The sequence below is a fragment of the Hoplias malabaricus genome, chromosome 3 (assembly GCF_029633855.1).
Source record: "Hoplias malabaricus isolate fHopMal1 chromosome 3, fHopMal1.hap1, whole genome shotgun sequence".
Classification (NCBI taxonomy): domain Eukaryota; kingdom Metazoa; phylum Chordata; class Actinopteri; order Characiformes; family Erythrinidae; genus Hoplias; species Hoplias malabaricus.
Window position 1 is genome coordinate 11,753,197 of NC_089802.1, and position 17,630 is coordinate 11,770,826.

Here is a 17,630-nt window from a genome sequence, read left to right on the forward strand (position 1 = left end):
TAAAGCAACAGAGTGAGTAGTCAAGAGAGTGGTCAGCAAGCTTTGCATTCTGAGAAAGGAGAGAGAAAGAGCTAGATTAACAGAAAGCAAAGGCAATCAGGCACAATTAAAATGGTTAAATCCAGAAAGCATTACATTACAGTATTAGAAGTTCCTGCCAACATACCACAGGACAGAGGAAAAACAACAATGAAGCCTTTGTTTAATAAAAGCTGACCTTTGGAGTCTAAGCCAATTGGAAAATAATGGAAACATTTTTTTGGTAAATGAATGAATGTACTTTTACTTAGGACAATGCATTCGTAATCTGAGAATCATTCATAATTTGCATGTACTAAGAATAAATGAGAGAAATGTATATAATATATATTATATAATCAATTTCATTTTCTTGTGCATTGGATATATCCTTCAAAAAAAGTTTAACATGCTGTTAGATTAGCAAGATGCTCTGTAAACCACACAGACCTTACATCGAAATCACACATTTTCAGCATTGTGTCTGTGACAGGTACAAGCTGTGCAAATGATATTTCAGACACACCCCACACTTTGTGCATGTTTGGTAAAGCAATACCTATCAGACTCAAGTCGCTCAGCCGAAGTGACGGGCTGAGTTTTAAACCTCTCTGAGGTCTTTCTATCCTCAGAGGGTGCTATATATCGTCTGGGGGGTCGGGATCTGTTCCTAGCTCTCTCACTTCTCCAGGGCACTTCTGCAACTGTAGAAAATCCCTCTTCCCTACCACCACAAAACAGAGGGTACAAGCAGCAGCATTAGAGGAAGGAAAAGGAAGAAGAGGCTCAGTGCAGCTGCAGAGGATAAAATGATTAAAAATTTTTAAAAAGTCCCCAGATTAAAATGGTGGACAACATCTTCCGTTAGCAAACCAGCACCCCAGGCCCCTTTAGAAGGCTGAAGATAACAATAACTGATTGTAACAAGCAGTAGTGGTTAGAGTGGGCAAGCAGTTATTCTTTAAGAAGTTGAAGAGATTCAAGAACTGGTTAATTTTTCGAGGTTAGTCCCAGAGAGAAACACTAGCATGAGCCGAATGCTGAGATAATTATTAATTCATCACATACTGTTCAGCTTTCTGAGGGCTTGTGGCACTCTTCAGGTAAGAGTGGCGGAGCTGGGCCACAGAAACCTTCACATCAGTGGGTAAGTGATCTCCATTGGTGATGGCCTCCTGAGGAAAAGGCTTTCGGCTATGGATGGGTCCCTGGTTGGGGATTGGGGGCACAGACCTGCTTTGGGCACTGCTTGTGTCTGATATGTACTGGGATACAGGTCTTGCTGAATCTGGGGCCCATCTTCCACTGACCAATGAAGCAGGGTCCTGGACTCTAGCCTGGGCCTGCAGATAGCTGGTGCCTCGTTGGTGATGCCAGCTATCTGCCCTTTCTTCTACCTGTCTAGATCTTGAATGCATTGCTTCAGTAGCCTGTAGTCTGGAAACATGCTCACTGACCTCCTCCCTTCTAGACCGTCCTCTATGCCTCCCTCTATGGTCCTCCATTGCCTCTCTGCTGGCTGAAAAACGACTTTGGTTGTGCAAGTTTAAGTCAGTCTCCTCAAGCCTTCCACGATTGCAGTCTTCAGTGCTTCTCTCTCGCCTCCGAATTTCAGAGGGCAACACTGCCTTTCGGCTTCGCAGAAGGCCCACAGCCCTCACATCCTGCTGCTCCTCCCATTCCTCAGTTTCAGCCTTGGCATCTGGCCGTGCCTGGTTGCCAGGCTCGATGTCCATGGAGAGGTAGCCATGGTAGCCAGGGTCGTGGCTCTCAGTTTGGCGGTCAGTGTGGGACTGATAAAAAAGCCGAGAATTCAGTTGCTCCTGGTAGGTTGAGCGATCACTGTAGTTCAGTAAGGGCTGTGTGTGACGGCGGTACACTGGAGCTTCTGATCTAGAGACCAGTTCACGTCTCCTGTGTGTCTGCTCATCAAGAGCCAGTTTTTCCCTGACTCTGACTCTTCAGGAAGGAGAGAAAGAAGGGTTAAAACCAACCTAGCAAGAGTACGTCTCCCTGATTTCCAGAATATTCTTGTTAAGGAACCCATTGTTCTTCAAAATTCAATACATTTGGGCAGAAATAGGAATTCTATTTTTAAAGTAAGCTTAAAAAAACATAAAAGGAGGGAGGCACTATTACACAGCTGTAAAATGCAAACAATACAATAAACCAGTAAACACTTTTTTGGATTTAAAACCTGATGAAATTTTATATCTCCATTTAGAGCATTAAATAACTAAGGAACAAAAATGAAGCTGAAAAAAGACATTAAAATTCTTCTCTTTACTGAAGTCCTGCTGATCTTTCATGTTTAAGGATTTCATTTACAGGTTGGCCATATTAACACGTGGTCAAGTTGTCACCCTGATAACCTTTGGGAAAACACTGAGACACTAATACAGTACCACAGTACATCTTCCTTGTGGCAGCAGCAGTAATGAGAAATGTGCGCTAGAGCTGAAACATTCCCCAGACGTACCGTAACAAATACTGCCTGAAGCTGAAAGGAATGTGAAGCTGGAGTCACTTACAACTGGCAGAAACAGCATGTTCAGACTGCTACAGAATTAAACCATAACTCACTTTGAATATTCATCCCTTTAACTGGTTATTCATTAAAGCAAGCCTGTAAGACCATAACCATTCTTTGTAGGTTGTGAAGCAATGGAGAGAGAGAGAAATCAACAATTTGTTGTGTGCTTGAACGTTTCTGCTTCAACATATTGTGAAATAAATGTGTTAATGTAAATGGAACTGCTCCCTGGTGGTATGCCAGTGTTTCACTCTAAATCTTTAATTACAGTTAATTTATTTTAAGGTTAACACTCAAGTTAAGCTCTCCACAGGGGGCAGGCAGATGGCAAGAGCCCCTCGCTTAAACCATTGAGTATCAAGTACTTGATAATGTTCTACATAAACTCTTGCACAAAAAAAACCATTTAATTCCAGAGAAAGCACTCAGTGGCCTGCTTTTTCTTATGGTTTAAAACAAACCATAAAATGGCAGAACATTAGAAAGTACTATAGAATAGTACTATAAAATAGTTTATCTTTATTTTTTTTTCTGAACAGCTGTCACTACACTCATTTCTTCATCTGTTAAGTGATACACTGCTGCAATTGTAACATTATACAGAAGTGAATGTATATCTTTTCACTCCTCCAGTATTAGGCTTTGTTGCTGATTCTTTCACATGACCACAGTGTGAACAGAGATGTCTTAATGAGCCTCATGTGGCTCAACAACATTGGAAGCCATCACCAACTGCTCAGGAGAAAGAATAATCTCCATATTATATGTTTTTGCATGTCTCTAAACATTGATAGCGACAGTATAATGCTATCAGTGAATATGATAACAATATAAACATAACCTGAGTTTCATTGTGAAAGATTCAGAAGAAAAACTGAAAGTATTTTAAAAAGAACTTGATTTGTTGTAGTTATTATTTCCATTTGTGCTTCCTCTCTTGGTCGCACGTAAGAAATCACTCGGAAAAGTCTGTTCACTCAAGGCAAGTGAAAAGAGACGAGCCAGGACCAAATATTTCTCTCTCTCAACACTCCTCTACATGAATATTGAAGCGTTCTATGCAAAGGTTTAATATACGTGTCGACTTCCACTTTTTCCCCCATTGTATTTCATCATACCAGATTTAACTGCATTTCGATGTCTCTGATTTTACCATATGAACATCAAGAAACACTTTCTCTGTAGGACACTTGCATGACATAACCTACTCTTACCTTATTGGCTAGATGTAGTGCGTTGTGTCTACACGCTAGAGGCTGTATTTACACCACAAGTCACGTCAACCAATAGAAATAACGGTGGGCATGCACAGGCAGGTGACAAACAAAAATTCAAGATGGAGGAGGATAAGTGGAATGTTTTCCCTGTTCTATATGTGTAATGTGCTTACACACTAAACAATGGACATATATGCATGCAGCTTGTTTGTCTAAATGGTGTATACATGGCCAGAAAATCCAGCAGGAGACAAAAACATTTGGGCCATCTATATGAAAATTGCCCTAACCTGACAAACCAGAACACTAAGTGACACACTGCCAGGCACAAAGGAAGTGAACTTTTATATTTTGCATCATAAAGAACCAGGAAAGAATTCCCAGCACCGTCCTCCATCTTGGATTTTCATCCACCGTCTGCCTGTGCCTGCCCACCCTTGGAACTTTTGGTTGACAAGCCTGCACATCAGAATCTACTGCAGCAAAAATTGAAACACAATTTGTCATGCACTGTGTATGTGGAAGCTCTCTCCATTGACATGAATATAATTATGATGTGATGAAGTGGCAAGTGAACACGTAGAGTAAGATCTCCCACTTATAAGCACAATATGAGTCCTAGGGCAAGATTTCTAGCACTACCATTGACCTACCACTGTAATATGATTGGAATTCTAAGCCACGCTGGATACAATTATGTCAGGTAATTGCCATTAATGTAAACAGCAAGAGAAACTGTCAATGTCTATACACTCAAACTATCCCAATCACAGCCACTAACTAGCAGAGTCACAGGAGGATACAGAAGCACAGTATCCTTGCCTGCCAGTTTTAATGGATGAAAAATTGGAACTTTCTCCATAAAACGAGCTTATGGCAGCATGGCATTTTTTCTGACTGCTCAACCCTTCACACATATTCAAACTAAATCAGAATATCTCCTCCAGGGCTAATTCTCCCATTTCACATTTCATCTCTCATGAGCAGTGTTCATTTCAAACTAAGTGAATAAGACACTGGGCTTGATTCATCAGATGGGAAATATAATGAAAACAAAACATCAGTAATAATCACAAAGATTGTGGATTTAAAACATTTTTCCCCCCAAACAGTGCTCCACACTGAAACAGAATAGGGAATGAGTCAGTGCCTGTTTAATTGATGAGCTGACTGGTAATTAGTGCTGTTAAAAAGCAGCTGTTGATCTTGTAAACTCCAGAAGTGATTCACACACAAAGCTTAAAAAAAAAAAAAGAGGTCCACCACTTCTCAACAGGGATGAGGCTGATGGAAAAGGTGTGTAGATATTCTTGTTAGGGCAATGAGAGGGTCAGTTTAGATATGAATGAAGTCAAAACCCTTCACCTAGACTTTCATATTCATCCAAGCTGCGATGACTAAATAATAATCTATATTGTTCATCATTTATACAAAATCTAGTATTTGCAGGACTTTTCTTTTTAAGAGAATGCATTATTATCAAAAATGAGATGAAATTTTATTTTGTAGTACAAAGCCTACCATAATTGAAACTATTAATAAGCAAACTTACTCACATATCCATTTCTAAAGGACCAGAAGGTTATATTTCCACTTCTCTAATAGTAATGTAGACCTTAACCATTGGCTGACCTGTAGCAGTCCTATGGCCCTTTGGACACAGCTTTGGACAGAATCAGACACATTTTAAAGCTTTCCCTGTTCATAAATACTAAGCTCAAGACAGGGCTTGTTAGTTTTCTGCATTTAGATCATGTCTGTTGGAAACAGGGAACACTGTAAAATATACAGTGCACCTCTGGGACCAAGGTTTGGGATCACTGGTCTAAGTGAAGGGTCTAAAGATGGCTTTGAACATTGCCATAAGGTTAGATGGGGTAGGTATTAAAGAGTGTGTCAGACACTCAATCATCCTGAAAGGCAGGTACCTGGAGGGCCAGTTGATTGGGGAGTGAGTGTCACCTTCTGAGTCAGTCTGGAGTGACCACTGACTGGCTGGTTGGCTAGAGGAGCTAAATGCAGCAAGAGATATGCAAGTGAATCACCTGCTTAATTTAGTCATTATTCATGGGACACCACACAATAATGAACGTATGTGTTTCATATTTCAGATCTTAAAAATCACTCTTTCAAGGAACCTGGAGAAGTACACAAGCTAGATTTAAAACAAGAGATTGGAATTTTAACATTCAATGCATGCATGAGAAGTCAATTAAAAAAAAAGAAAAAGAAAAATTGTATTGAGCCTTAAAACTGACAGTGTAAACAGCAGTAATGCCAATGCAGAAAAATCCTGAACATACTAAGCATAGACAAAAACCAATCCGTCTCTTAAAACATTTTGTTAAAATCACATGTAATGTCTCAAGAACATCTGAATGCTGTAGAACGTCAAGGGGATGATGAGGGTAAAAAGTTAGAGTAAACCTTCCAGTCTCAGTGACTGTAACCCTCCAGCAATGACAGTAATACAGCACTGACCTGACACAGAAGAGGAGCTGTTGCCAGTTTATGAAATTTGAGCTTGAGCTGCAGTGACCTGCTGCTTTAAGGCCATGTCTTAAACTTTTAACCCAATTCAGTCAAAAGAAAGTAATGCTGACATGTCAAACTGAATTGCAACAGAGATTACTTAAGTAAAATGTGCAAGAATGGGACAAAGTGGGACCCAGTTTCTCATCATAAGCAAGAATGAGATAGAAAGGCATAGTAGTTCAACTTGGGAATGAATGATTAAAAGAAAAAAAAAAGCCAATTTGTGGTGCAATATATCTAGATGGGTGCTTTACTTTTATTTTTTACTAACATACGAGTTCACTAAAGTCAGTTGATACTTTGACATGTGTGTGCACTGAAAATTAACTGCAACTCTATGACTGATGAAAAGTTATACAGTATGTGCCATATTCTGACACAGAGGTCACAAACAGGCCTACCACAGTCCAGGTCTGCACACAGATGTTGTCCTATTCAGACCTGGGCTTTGTCCTATTCATAAGAATTAAACATTAAGCATTCATTAAATGAGGCTTCACTGTACATCTAGCAAAAAGCCTGTTAAAATAGATTCATTCATTTAAATTCATTTAAGTGGACATTACTCTGCTTTAGATGAGAAACGTGACCAGTGCTTTTTCAATGAATGCCCTGGCTTTTTTGGTGTATTATGTATTTTTGGTAAGTTACACTGTAATGCTGTGTAAGAGCTATCAATACTTTGTGTGTTGTGTAGCCGACATTGGTTTAAATATTTAAGAAAGCTCATTACTCCATGTAAAATGACTAAAAGCATTAGCTGCTCAAAATGCTGTGAATTATGGTAAATGAAATGTCTGTGCTGCATTGTAATGTCCTTTAGCCCTCCTCAGCAATCCAGGACCAAATAGATTTTTAGAGCTGTGACTCAAGTGGGGAACAGCAAAATTTTACTGATTACATAAAGACCAGCAATTTCAGACATGATCCAATAACATCCTATTAGTTTTACTTGTTTAGAGTCATTGAAATGTGCATGTGTGTCAATAAATGTTGTATTGTTATATTATATATTAGCATATATTGTTGACAGTTAAATCTAAGTTTATACATGTTAATTCTACATCGTTCTTTCATTGAGAACTATACAGCTAGAATGAAAAGAGACAAATTAATAATGATAAAGTGAACATTAAAGAAGAACAGAGAGAGCACCCAGCACTGTGGGTGCCACTTTAAAGAGGATCTGTTGGTTTTGCCGAAGGAATGAATCTGTAAAAGACATTACAAATTCAGAGCACTGTTGGCCAACCCTCTGTCAAAAAATGAGCAAAAAAAGAGAGGGTTATCACTGGGAAGTAAGTCTGATTTAACAGAAGCTGAAAGGAGAAGTATGCAAGATGAGTTGCAAATGAACATCTCTCAGTAGACGGGGCATTTAAGTACACAGAAATTAAGCGAAATAAAGAAGAAAATAACTATTTGAAAACAGATGTGGATATTCATATAAAGGCACATCTTTTTTCAGTAAAATCTTTGACAGTTCACAAATTACAACCACAGAAAATGACCCAATATTTATCTCTGGATTCAGGGTCCATTGAATACAGTTTTTGATCTACATTCTGGGATGTAAAAAACAATGCTCAACTCAACATATCAAATTCACCTGCACTAGTGGTGGGAAATATGATATTTGACCGCTATAACATTAAATAGATGGTGGTATAGGTGGCTGACTGGTTGTCCTGCATATTTGGATTAGGTGCAATGTAGTGTGGGTAACGTTAAAGACAAAATATAAAGGAAAAAAAATAAATAAATAAAAAACTCGCTGTATATATAGTTGTGTATATACATGTTGCTTTAAAGGCTGAACTATTTTGCAGCAGGGTCAAAACATTGTGAACACGAGGTATTTTGATGTAGGTGCAACATGGTGGTGCAAAATTTAGTGATGCTGTCACATGGCTCTTGCTTATGGTAAGTGAGTTATGCTCTGTGACAGACTTACGCCCTTGTGCCCAGTGACTGTGGCCCTGAACAAGATGAAATAGTTAAAGAAAATTAACATATCAACCCTTTATCTGCCTTTTTTAAACCTTTCATATTTCATTTGTTCAGATGTGTTTGGCTATGAATAATGGTTAATTCAACAAGTAAAATCTGCTGAACATACCAAGTGGACTATGAAACAATTTTGCATTATCCACAAAATAGATAGACAGGCTAAATTAAACAGACCTATGTCCCTGAGGACTTTCTTTGGGTGTACTCACACTGTGATCCGTACCATGCCCAACCAAATTTGAACCACAAAGTCCAGTTCGTTTGACTAGTGTGATCACTTCATGCCTTATTCACATCCAGGCCCATTTAAAGAGGTGGGCTCAGGCATGGTTCTCTCTGACCCTGCCTGGGTCTACTCCTGAGATGCAGTATTTGCTTAGATATTCAGAACGAATCTCACTGTAGAAGGAAAATTGTGAGTACTGCCTTACCAACAACTCTGTTTCTGCAATCTATGACCTTTCTGAAGGTTTAGACTTGGACAATGACAAGTAAAGCAGTCCATACTGTGTGTCACATTAAGAAAAATGGCAACATCATAGCATAACAGCTGAGAATAGTCAGCTTACCCTTGTCTGAGGAGCAAATTGTGGGCTTGTTGATCAATGAGCTGATTTCCAGGAGAAGTGGGTGTTTGGCCTGCTATGGGTGAGCTGGGGACTCCTGTTAGCCCCTGTTCTCTGGCGGGAACTTTTGCAAATCCTGAAGTGTCCATGTATATAGTAGAGGGGTCGGGAGCTGCTCCTCCTCTGTCCTGTGCTCTCCGCTGGTTCTCCAGGTTCATCCTCTTCTCTTGTTCAGACAGAGAGCCAATGCACTCTTGGTTGTAATCCTGCTCTGAGGTCTGAGCAGTTGTCCGGACAGAGCGAGAGCGGGAGGTGTAGGCATTGTGCTCCACACCCTCCCTCCCCTCCACTTGAAGCCTGGACTGCCGGTCAGAACCCTCAGGCTCTCTCCGGACTCTGGAGTAGTGGCCGCTGAAGTCAGCATCTACCTCTTCGTCCAGCAGGATGCGGCAGCGCTCGGTCAGTTGCCGGCGACGCTCGGCTTTGTAGCGGGCGATTCGCTCGGCTTTGGACTCCTGCTCAGCAGTTTCCGCAGAGCTGGGCTTGTAGGGAGGGTCAGTGTGGGCCTGGGATCTGGACACATACTCAGAGTCTCGAAGGTCCAACACACCAGAAACTTCATCTTTACCAAAGTGCTGAAGAGGAACTGAGGAATAAAAGTCATAGGGAATTAAAGTTAATAACTGCATAACAGTTTATTTTCAGTAATCAGAGTTAATCATGGATTGGACGGTAAATATATAAAATTCCCATCAAGTGTCAGAGATCAAAACTATCATGTTTTCAGTATTACACTGGGATTATTAAAATGAATGAACTTAAATATGAAATTAACCACATTGCTGCTATTTTTAGGCAGTTTACACAGTCTTCAGCCAAAATTATTTTTTACGTTATCTTTATTTTATTATTGTACTTTTTAAATTTAATTACTTTTTCCCTTCCATGTTGCAATGAAAATCATTAACACATGAAAAAGGATTACTATACTGTAGCATTTCATTTAATCTAGTAGCTATTTAATTGTTCAAAGCCAACCATTATCACTGGGCGCAATGTGGGAACACACCCTGGACAGGGTGCTAGTCAATCATAAGGCATTACACACCCACCCAGTCACCTACTCACACTTAGGGACACTTAAAGACATGTCTTAGATAGTAGTCTGTATAAAAGTGAAATGTTTAATTGTAAGCATTTACTGTACATCATGTTTTTGGAAAACTGAAACAAATTATACATATTCAACTTGACAAGTGTGGGTTATTGTTTTTTCTTTGAAAAACTGATAATGAAGATACCATGCAAGCCCTCTTCACCATTAACATCATCTTACTTGTGCATGGGTCACATGAGTCTGCTGCTCGAGTGTATCTGGGAGTGTCCTCCTCCAGCAGCCGATTGGTCACCAGACCGGCACTTGGAAGGGTAAGTTGAACGTCGCTGTCTATTCCCTCCAGGCGCCGTGAAATTCGTTCTTTCCTGAGAGGAGCGAGACGGATAGATGTAAATGTATCACTGAAATGGATGATAGACACTGAAAAACACTCACATTTGAAGCTTGCTAATGTATACATATGTCCATGTATTCTAATTCATTAGCGCAACTGTTGATTAAAAGGTCTCACCTGTTCATGTCCCAACAGTCACTCTGGCTTGTACTAATGCTTTCAAAATGCTTCCTTAGCTCTGAGACTGCAGAGAAAGAGAAACATTTGTCTCAGTGAGGTTTATGTCTCTGAACATAAAACAAAACTCAAAGGAATCAAAACTCACAACTTAAATGTTGTTGAGAACACCATATATGAGGGGTTAAATTAGTAAAAAAAAATAAATACTATGGCAGTACAATACGCAAGTCATTGTTATTGCAGGAAAAGGGGCTTCTGTTTGTTAATAAAGATGGATTAAGTATTATACTTAACAAAAAAAGAAAAAAAAAATTATTCCACTTTGCAATGCACAAACTTGCCTCATCAGTAAAGAAATCATTCTTACACAAGCATTCACAGCATCATCATGTATCCATTAAAATCCAAAAGCTTTCAAGCAACACTAAGATTTTCCTGGCCTTCACAGAGCACCACAGCTGCTGGAATGAAGTTCCTGCTATGAGCCAAAACATGCCTAAAGTACCTCAGAGTATGTGCATGAAGAAGTTTCTGAATGTTTACACCTAATATTGCTTTAAAAAGAAATCCTCAGTCAAAGCTTTGTGTTTCTTTTTTTCCCCCAGAGAGAATCACACTGGTGTAACCACGTTTACCACTAGTTCAGTGGTGCCTAATGTCTAAACTGTTGCACAAAAAAAGTTCAAGATAACTGAGAATTGACTGAAAAAATTATCTTCACATTTCACTAGACAATGAGTCAATATGACAAATGATTACATTCAAGATTATCAGCTACATTTTTCCCCCTTCAACTAAAAATAAATCAATAGACAAACCAAATATTCCCATTAAAAGTCCTAGTCTCAATCCTGCTGTTGACAATACACTGACATTTAATGTGTACACAGGACAGGTTTGAATATCAAAATCTTGGTTTATAAACGCAGAACAAGTTGTGTCCCTCAACTACCTTTCACCGTAAAATTAATCTGTTTAAAGGGATCTTACCAGATGGAGGCTGTTCCTGTGTTAGATTGACTAAATCATGTTCTCCCATTTTTGCAATCCAAGTGCAATAATAACCAAATTGTAAGAAGGATATTAGTCTTTCTTACACAATACAGTAGCTTTTAGGGCCACTACACAGAGATCACCACTTGCTTAAGAACAGGTGACCACAAGCAGGCCAAAAATAGTCCATCAATCCACATAGAGCCCAACCCCCAAAACTAAACGCACTGAGACTAAGAAACCCACCCAAAGAACCAGTAAATGAAGAAAGTAAATAAGGAAATATCCATGTTCTGACATAATACATTTGTCTTTTCTGAGAAATTATACAGATATTAAAAGACAAAGATTCGAAAAATACCAGCAAAATAAGTGCAGTGGAACAAAGTAAACAATCATTTTATCAATTCAAAACTATAAAGTGCAAGTGGTTTTGAGATGATACGACAATTTGTACTGACCCTTGGGGAGACTGGCCAGAGAATCAACAGCCTTGTTGGTCTGAGGAGCCTCGTCTTTATCCTCAAAAGAGAACTGTTTCTGGAAACTGAGAGAAAGAGACAGAATACTTGCTTGGACACAAGGAAGTGAATAAAGTGCTTAAGCATATATAAGCCATTCACAACAACATTGTCAGAAGGTGGAAGGCAGCATTTTAAGAGAGAAAAATATATCACAACCTACAAGAGCTTTCTAAGCTTATATCCCATGACTGGAATTAGTTCACTGTATATACTGTGCTGACAGAAAAATAGTTTCTTGCCAGTAAATGGTGTTATAAAACACCCCACGAAGGTCACAGAAGCATCTTCAAGCACGTCAAAGCGGCACAAAAAGAATAAGTGTTGTCTTATAAATAACTACAAAAACAAATCCAGGCTATTTCTGGAAACGTGAGAAATGTAAAAGTAGCATTCATTATCTGTCTCTGTGGGTCTACTCTTCTATAGAGGAATGGATTAGTGTAATGCTGAGCTTGTTAGAGATACGACTGATCTGGGTCATTACGCAGAAACCATTTGTGTAATGGGAACATCTTTTTAGTATGAAGTATATATATATATTTGTGCATTTGTTTGTATAAGGCAAAATGTGTTGTTGGACATATCCCCTTTTACATTCATTTCAGAAATCTGGGCTCAACTGAAAATAAAAACAAGTAAAACTCATGATCCATACAGATTTCTCAATTCAAAGAACAACTACATTCTCTTAATTACTCATCAAAAAAAACAAATTACAAAAATGACTGACTGTACTTCTGATCGTTTCTGATCCCCACGAGCAGATACAGCCGTTTGCTATTTAAGCTCATTGATTATTTGCAGTTCACTGAAACACTGAGCTTTACAAGTTAATCCAGTTGTTACAGAAATAATCTGCTAAGGATGAGAAATGTAGAGTAAACAACACTTGCCTAAGAGCCCTACGCTGGAGCTTGGGCTTGCCAACTTTGGTGTTGCTCTCTCCTGTGATACCTGTACAAATAAAAAAGACAATCATTTAAGAATTACAAACATAAATAAATAACACAGTATTACAGAACACTGAGTTCATTTAATTAGACGTACTGCTTTAATTAAATGAGGTACTGCTCAGTAAACCAATCACTCCAATGTCCAGGCATTTAGCATACCACAAAACCCAACTGTACTAAAAGACCCTATGGCTTCTATTAATGTGTTATAAATCAATAGGTTTTACTTTATTAAAAAGAAAAATCAATGTGAATTGATTTTAAATGTAACGTATTATATCCCTTTTTAAATAACGTTCCTGCAACATCTGTGACATGTTTTGGTCAAAATACCACATAGACCAGCCAAAACCTCACTTTAAGCCTGTCTAAACTGCCCTGCTCAGAGCTACTGGTTTCATCTGTTTAACTTCAAGTGAGGGGCACCCAGGAGTGAGGTACAAGGAGCAGAAAAGTTGGCTTTTAAATTTATTTCTTATTTCTCTGTGCTCTGTGTTCCTTTTGCTGCTTTAAACTTCATCTTTGGGCTCTCACAGAAATGTGAAACCAACACTGACTGGAGAGCCCCAATGGGTAGTTTGGACAACTCTGAAGTGGTTGATATTTACATAAAACTTCGTACAAAATCAGAATTACTCATTTTATCCGAGTTTCTCAGATTCACAAACAAACTGACTATTGTTTTATTTCAATGGGTGGATCCAAATCAAGAAACATACAGAAACCTCTAATTAAATCCAAAACGTACACTCAATTTTACCACAGATTTTAACACATATACACATGCCAAAGTCAATACATCACTATGAGCTCACACTCACAATACAAGCTGCTTTTATTAAGTTAATTGGGTATGGAGAATATTCATTACAATACCCAAAATAATATCATCTAGAAAGATGAAGCCATACTTGTCTTCATCTGATATTAGAGATATACTGCAGGAGGGTGGGGAAGAAGGAGAAACAAAAACACAACACCACCACATGTGTTTCTACTCTAGCTCATTCTCTCTATTTCTTACACAGATGGATAGACTGCTGGACACACACATCACTGCCCATTCATATGTGTGAGGCTTTCGTGCCAGTAAGTGAATCAGTGTTACATGTCCCTCACTCTTTACAAATGTTATTTGAGATGGCACAGTGAGGGAGAGCCATGAAGCTTCTCTCTGGTCTCTGCTGTGTTTTGGTATTGAGTGTGTTTTCACAGCTGGAAAGAGTATCTGCTAAAAACATTCCACACTTGCCAGGAATCCCCTTTCACCTCAGAGCACAATGCCAGCTGATGAGGCAAGAGTGACTGCAGAAATGGAGAGAACTAAGAAACTGAAAAAACAGAGTAAACAAAAGGAGCAATTTGCCTGAAGTGAAGACAGGAGTCAACTGAAGGGAAGGATCACTCACCTGCATGCTGATTCACAGCTGCTGAGGTACAAAGCCTAGAGCATCATACTCATTCTCCTAACCGAACCCCTTATCCTTAAACCTTTTACAATCTGACCTCATCTCTGACAGGGAGTTATGACTCAGCTACTCAAGCAGAGGCATGAATTGTCTATGGAATATTAGTTATTTAAAATATCTCTACATGGCTGATTTTATTAGAGCATTAACACAAGAAAAAAATACTTAAGCCAGCAGTCCTGACAACTTTACACTTAAACTCTCGAGATTAAATTGACATAAGTTGTTTGGTGTAAGGTCAGAGGGGGGAGAAGAAGGAAGAAAAAAACTAATTTAATATTATTCTAAGTCAGGGATGTTCAAAGTTCGGCCCCCGGGCGAAACGTAAGATGTTAATTGGCCTGCGGCATCACTTATGAATACATCATTAGAGGCCTGCTAGCACTTGGCAGTTTTTCCTTTCACCTGATGGTGACTGCAGTGTACTAATGTATAGGATATTGCACCACTGTGTTAATATAATCCATTCATTTTTCTGGACCAGCAAATTAATTCACAATGACATTTGGTGATGGCTGCAGCAAAAAAAAAAAAAAAAAAAAAAGAATATTAATGACAAATGATTACATTCAAGATTATCAGCTACATTTTTCCCCCCTTCAACTAAAAATAAATCAATAGACAAACCTGCATGCTGATTCACAGCTGCTGAGGTACAAACCTAGAGCATCATACTCATTCTCCTAACAGAACCCCTTATCCTTAAACCTTTTACAATCTGACCTCATCTCTGACAGGGAGTTTGTTAATGTATAGGATATTGCACCACTGTGTTAACATAATCCAGTCATTTTTCTGGACCAGCAAATTAATTCACAATGACATTTGGTGATGGCTGCAGCAAAAAAAAAAAGAATATTAATGAATACAAACTTGACAAATGTGTTTTTCATATTTCGAATAGACTGTTATGAATAAGGGCGGCACGGTGGCGCAGCTGGTAGTGTCGCAGTCACACAGCTCCAGGGGCCTGGAGGTTGTGGGTTTGATTTCTGCTCCGGGTGACCGTCTGTGAGGAGTTGGTGTGTTCTTCCTGTGTCCGCGTGAGTTTCCTCCGGGTGCTCTGGTTTCCTCCCACAATCCAAAAACACACATTGCAGGTGGATTGGCGACTCAAAAGTGTCTGTAGGTGTGAGTGTGTGAGTGAATGTGTGTGTGTGTCTGTGTTGCCCTGTGAAGGACTGGCGCCCTCTCCAGGGTGTATTCCCGCCTTGCGCCCAATGATTCCAGGTAGGCTCTGGACCCACCGCGACCCTGAACTGGATAAGGATTACAGATAATGAATGAATGAATGTTATGAATAATTTAGGAATAATATATTTGTAAATTGAAACTGCTCCTTAAGAATTTAGATATGGTCCAGTTCGGCCCCCTTTGAAAAATGTCCGGACACCCCTGTCCTAAGTCTTTACAACAGTAACTCTTCATGATCCACAGTCTTTGCAAAACTGCATTGTCTTAAATGTGACGGAGGGGCAGACTTTAGTCTTATTTTAGGAAGTTCTAGTGTATGGTTTACATTACAAGTGTCCATTACCATAACTTGAGCTACATGTGTAATGAGCATTTTAATATTTCTGCCTCAAAAGATACATCAATATACATGAAGCACCTCAGAAATATGGTACACCCCCCCCCAAAATAAATAAACAGATATAATAACAACAACAAACAGCATTAATATCTTATTTTAGCACACAATGGAAGTGCTACATTTAGGCTTGACAGTCATGCTTGTTTGTGTCAGCTCAGTTGCTCTACTTGGCCCCGTGCCCCATGATGCTGAGAAGATAATCATACACAGTCTAGTGTGACATTTACAGCACTTCTAATGGCATGCCTGCTATTCCTTAGCTGTTTAACATACACACAGACTGCCACTGACACACACACCTATCTGGAATATTCCAACCACAGTTCTAATTACAAAACCTGGGTGACATAAACAAGCCTGGACATTTATATGGTTCTGCTGGATGCTGGTTTCCTTTCCTCCTCCCCCTGAGACATCTCATAATTTGCACACCTGTTTTAAGGCCCAGTCACTCAAGGTTAATGTTCTAAAAAGGAGATAAGATGCATGACACAAGAATTCTGTCAGTATTCTGTCTCATGTCTATAATATGTCATGGCCTGGTTAGCGGGGAGCCTAGGAAAAGTATTTAAGTATTAAGTTGCAATTTAACTTTCAGCATGAAGATTTGTGAAAAGATGATAAAAATGCAGGTCAAACAGTTCAACGTTCAACATGAATTGCCACCTACCAATGTTCTTCCAATATCAGAAAAAACAGCAAATCAATGTGAAATGTTGTAATATGAGGAAATCAATGAACAAATAAAATTAACCTGCTTTTCAGAAGGAAAAAACAAACCTATAAAATGTTTACTACACTGCTTCAATTGGAAAGAAAAAGCAGGCAATAAGAAGTTTTAAAACAACAGGTAATAAAAGCAAATTAGTGAGAAAGCTGCCTAGCAGTGCAGTTAAGTTCTCGACACTAAAGCAGGCCAAAAAGCAGAGAGGGTTTTCCATAGCAACACGAGAGTACAATCAGGACAGCAAAGCCTAAGAGTGTTAGTAGAGCGCCTGTCTCAGCTAATGAAGGATTATCCTTCAAGAACCAGTGGGATTACCCTGAGGGGACACACAGGAAGTGTGTCACTTCACTACCTATAGTCTCACTTAGATCATGAATGACTTAATGAAATAGGTGTCCAAACATCAGAGATGTTTTAATAACAGCCCTAAAGCCCCTATGTGAGGGGTTATACACTATGGAGAAATGAGAAGTACTTGAAATGACAGCTGGCCTGTGCTCAACAGGAAAAAACAAAGTGACAAGCTGCTGTACACATTAACACCATCAAACTCATTTATCCATCTACCTCTGGGCAATATATTGCTTGTACCAGCAGTAGTAGCGCACACAATTTATGAATAAAGTGATAAATTATATAAATAGAAAAGGTTTAGTTAGTAATTCTGCAGCAATTCCACTTTCAACGTTCATTCATTCTTAAATATTTTGTTGCATTTTCTGCTGTAGTTAATCCAAGTAATTCCAGACACATCCACAGTACCGACAGAAGGCAGAAACACCATCAGGTCTGAAGCAACCAATCAGTTTTACTTGCACTTATCTCTCAAAGATCAAAGCTTCAGTCACAGATTATCTGAT

At 39.1% G+C, this 17,630-nt stretch overlaps 1 protein-coding gene across 2 annotated transcripts in view; it reads right to left on the reverse strand.

Moving 5' to 3' along the window:
• Nucleotides 1-17,630, reverse strand: part of svila (supervillin a) — a 72,068-nt gene that overhangs the window by 31,781 nt on the left and 22,657 nt on the right. For both annotated transcript variants that reach the window (XM_066663267.1, XM_066663266.1), the window contains exons 2-8: nt 12,921-12,981; nt 11,965-12,050; nt 10,508-10,574; nt 10,216-10,361; nt 8,883-9,525; nt 1,087-1,977; nt 578-742 (exon numbers count right to left, since the gene is read on the reverse strand). In XM_066663267.1, the coding sequence (XP_066519364.1) occupies nt 578-742; nt 1,087-1,977; nt 8,883-9,525; nt 10,216-10,361; nt 10,508-10,515 (1,853 nt within the window). In that variant the 5' untranslated portion in view covers nt 10,516-10,574; nt 11,965-12,050; nt 12,921-12,981. The remainder of the gene's footprint in view (nt 1-577; nt 743-1,086; nt 1,978-8,882; nt 9,526-10,215; nt 10,362-10,507; nt 10,575-11,964; nt 12,051-12,920; nt 12,982-17,630) is intronic.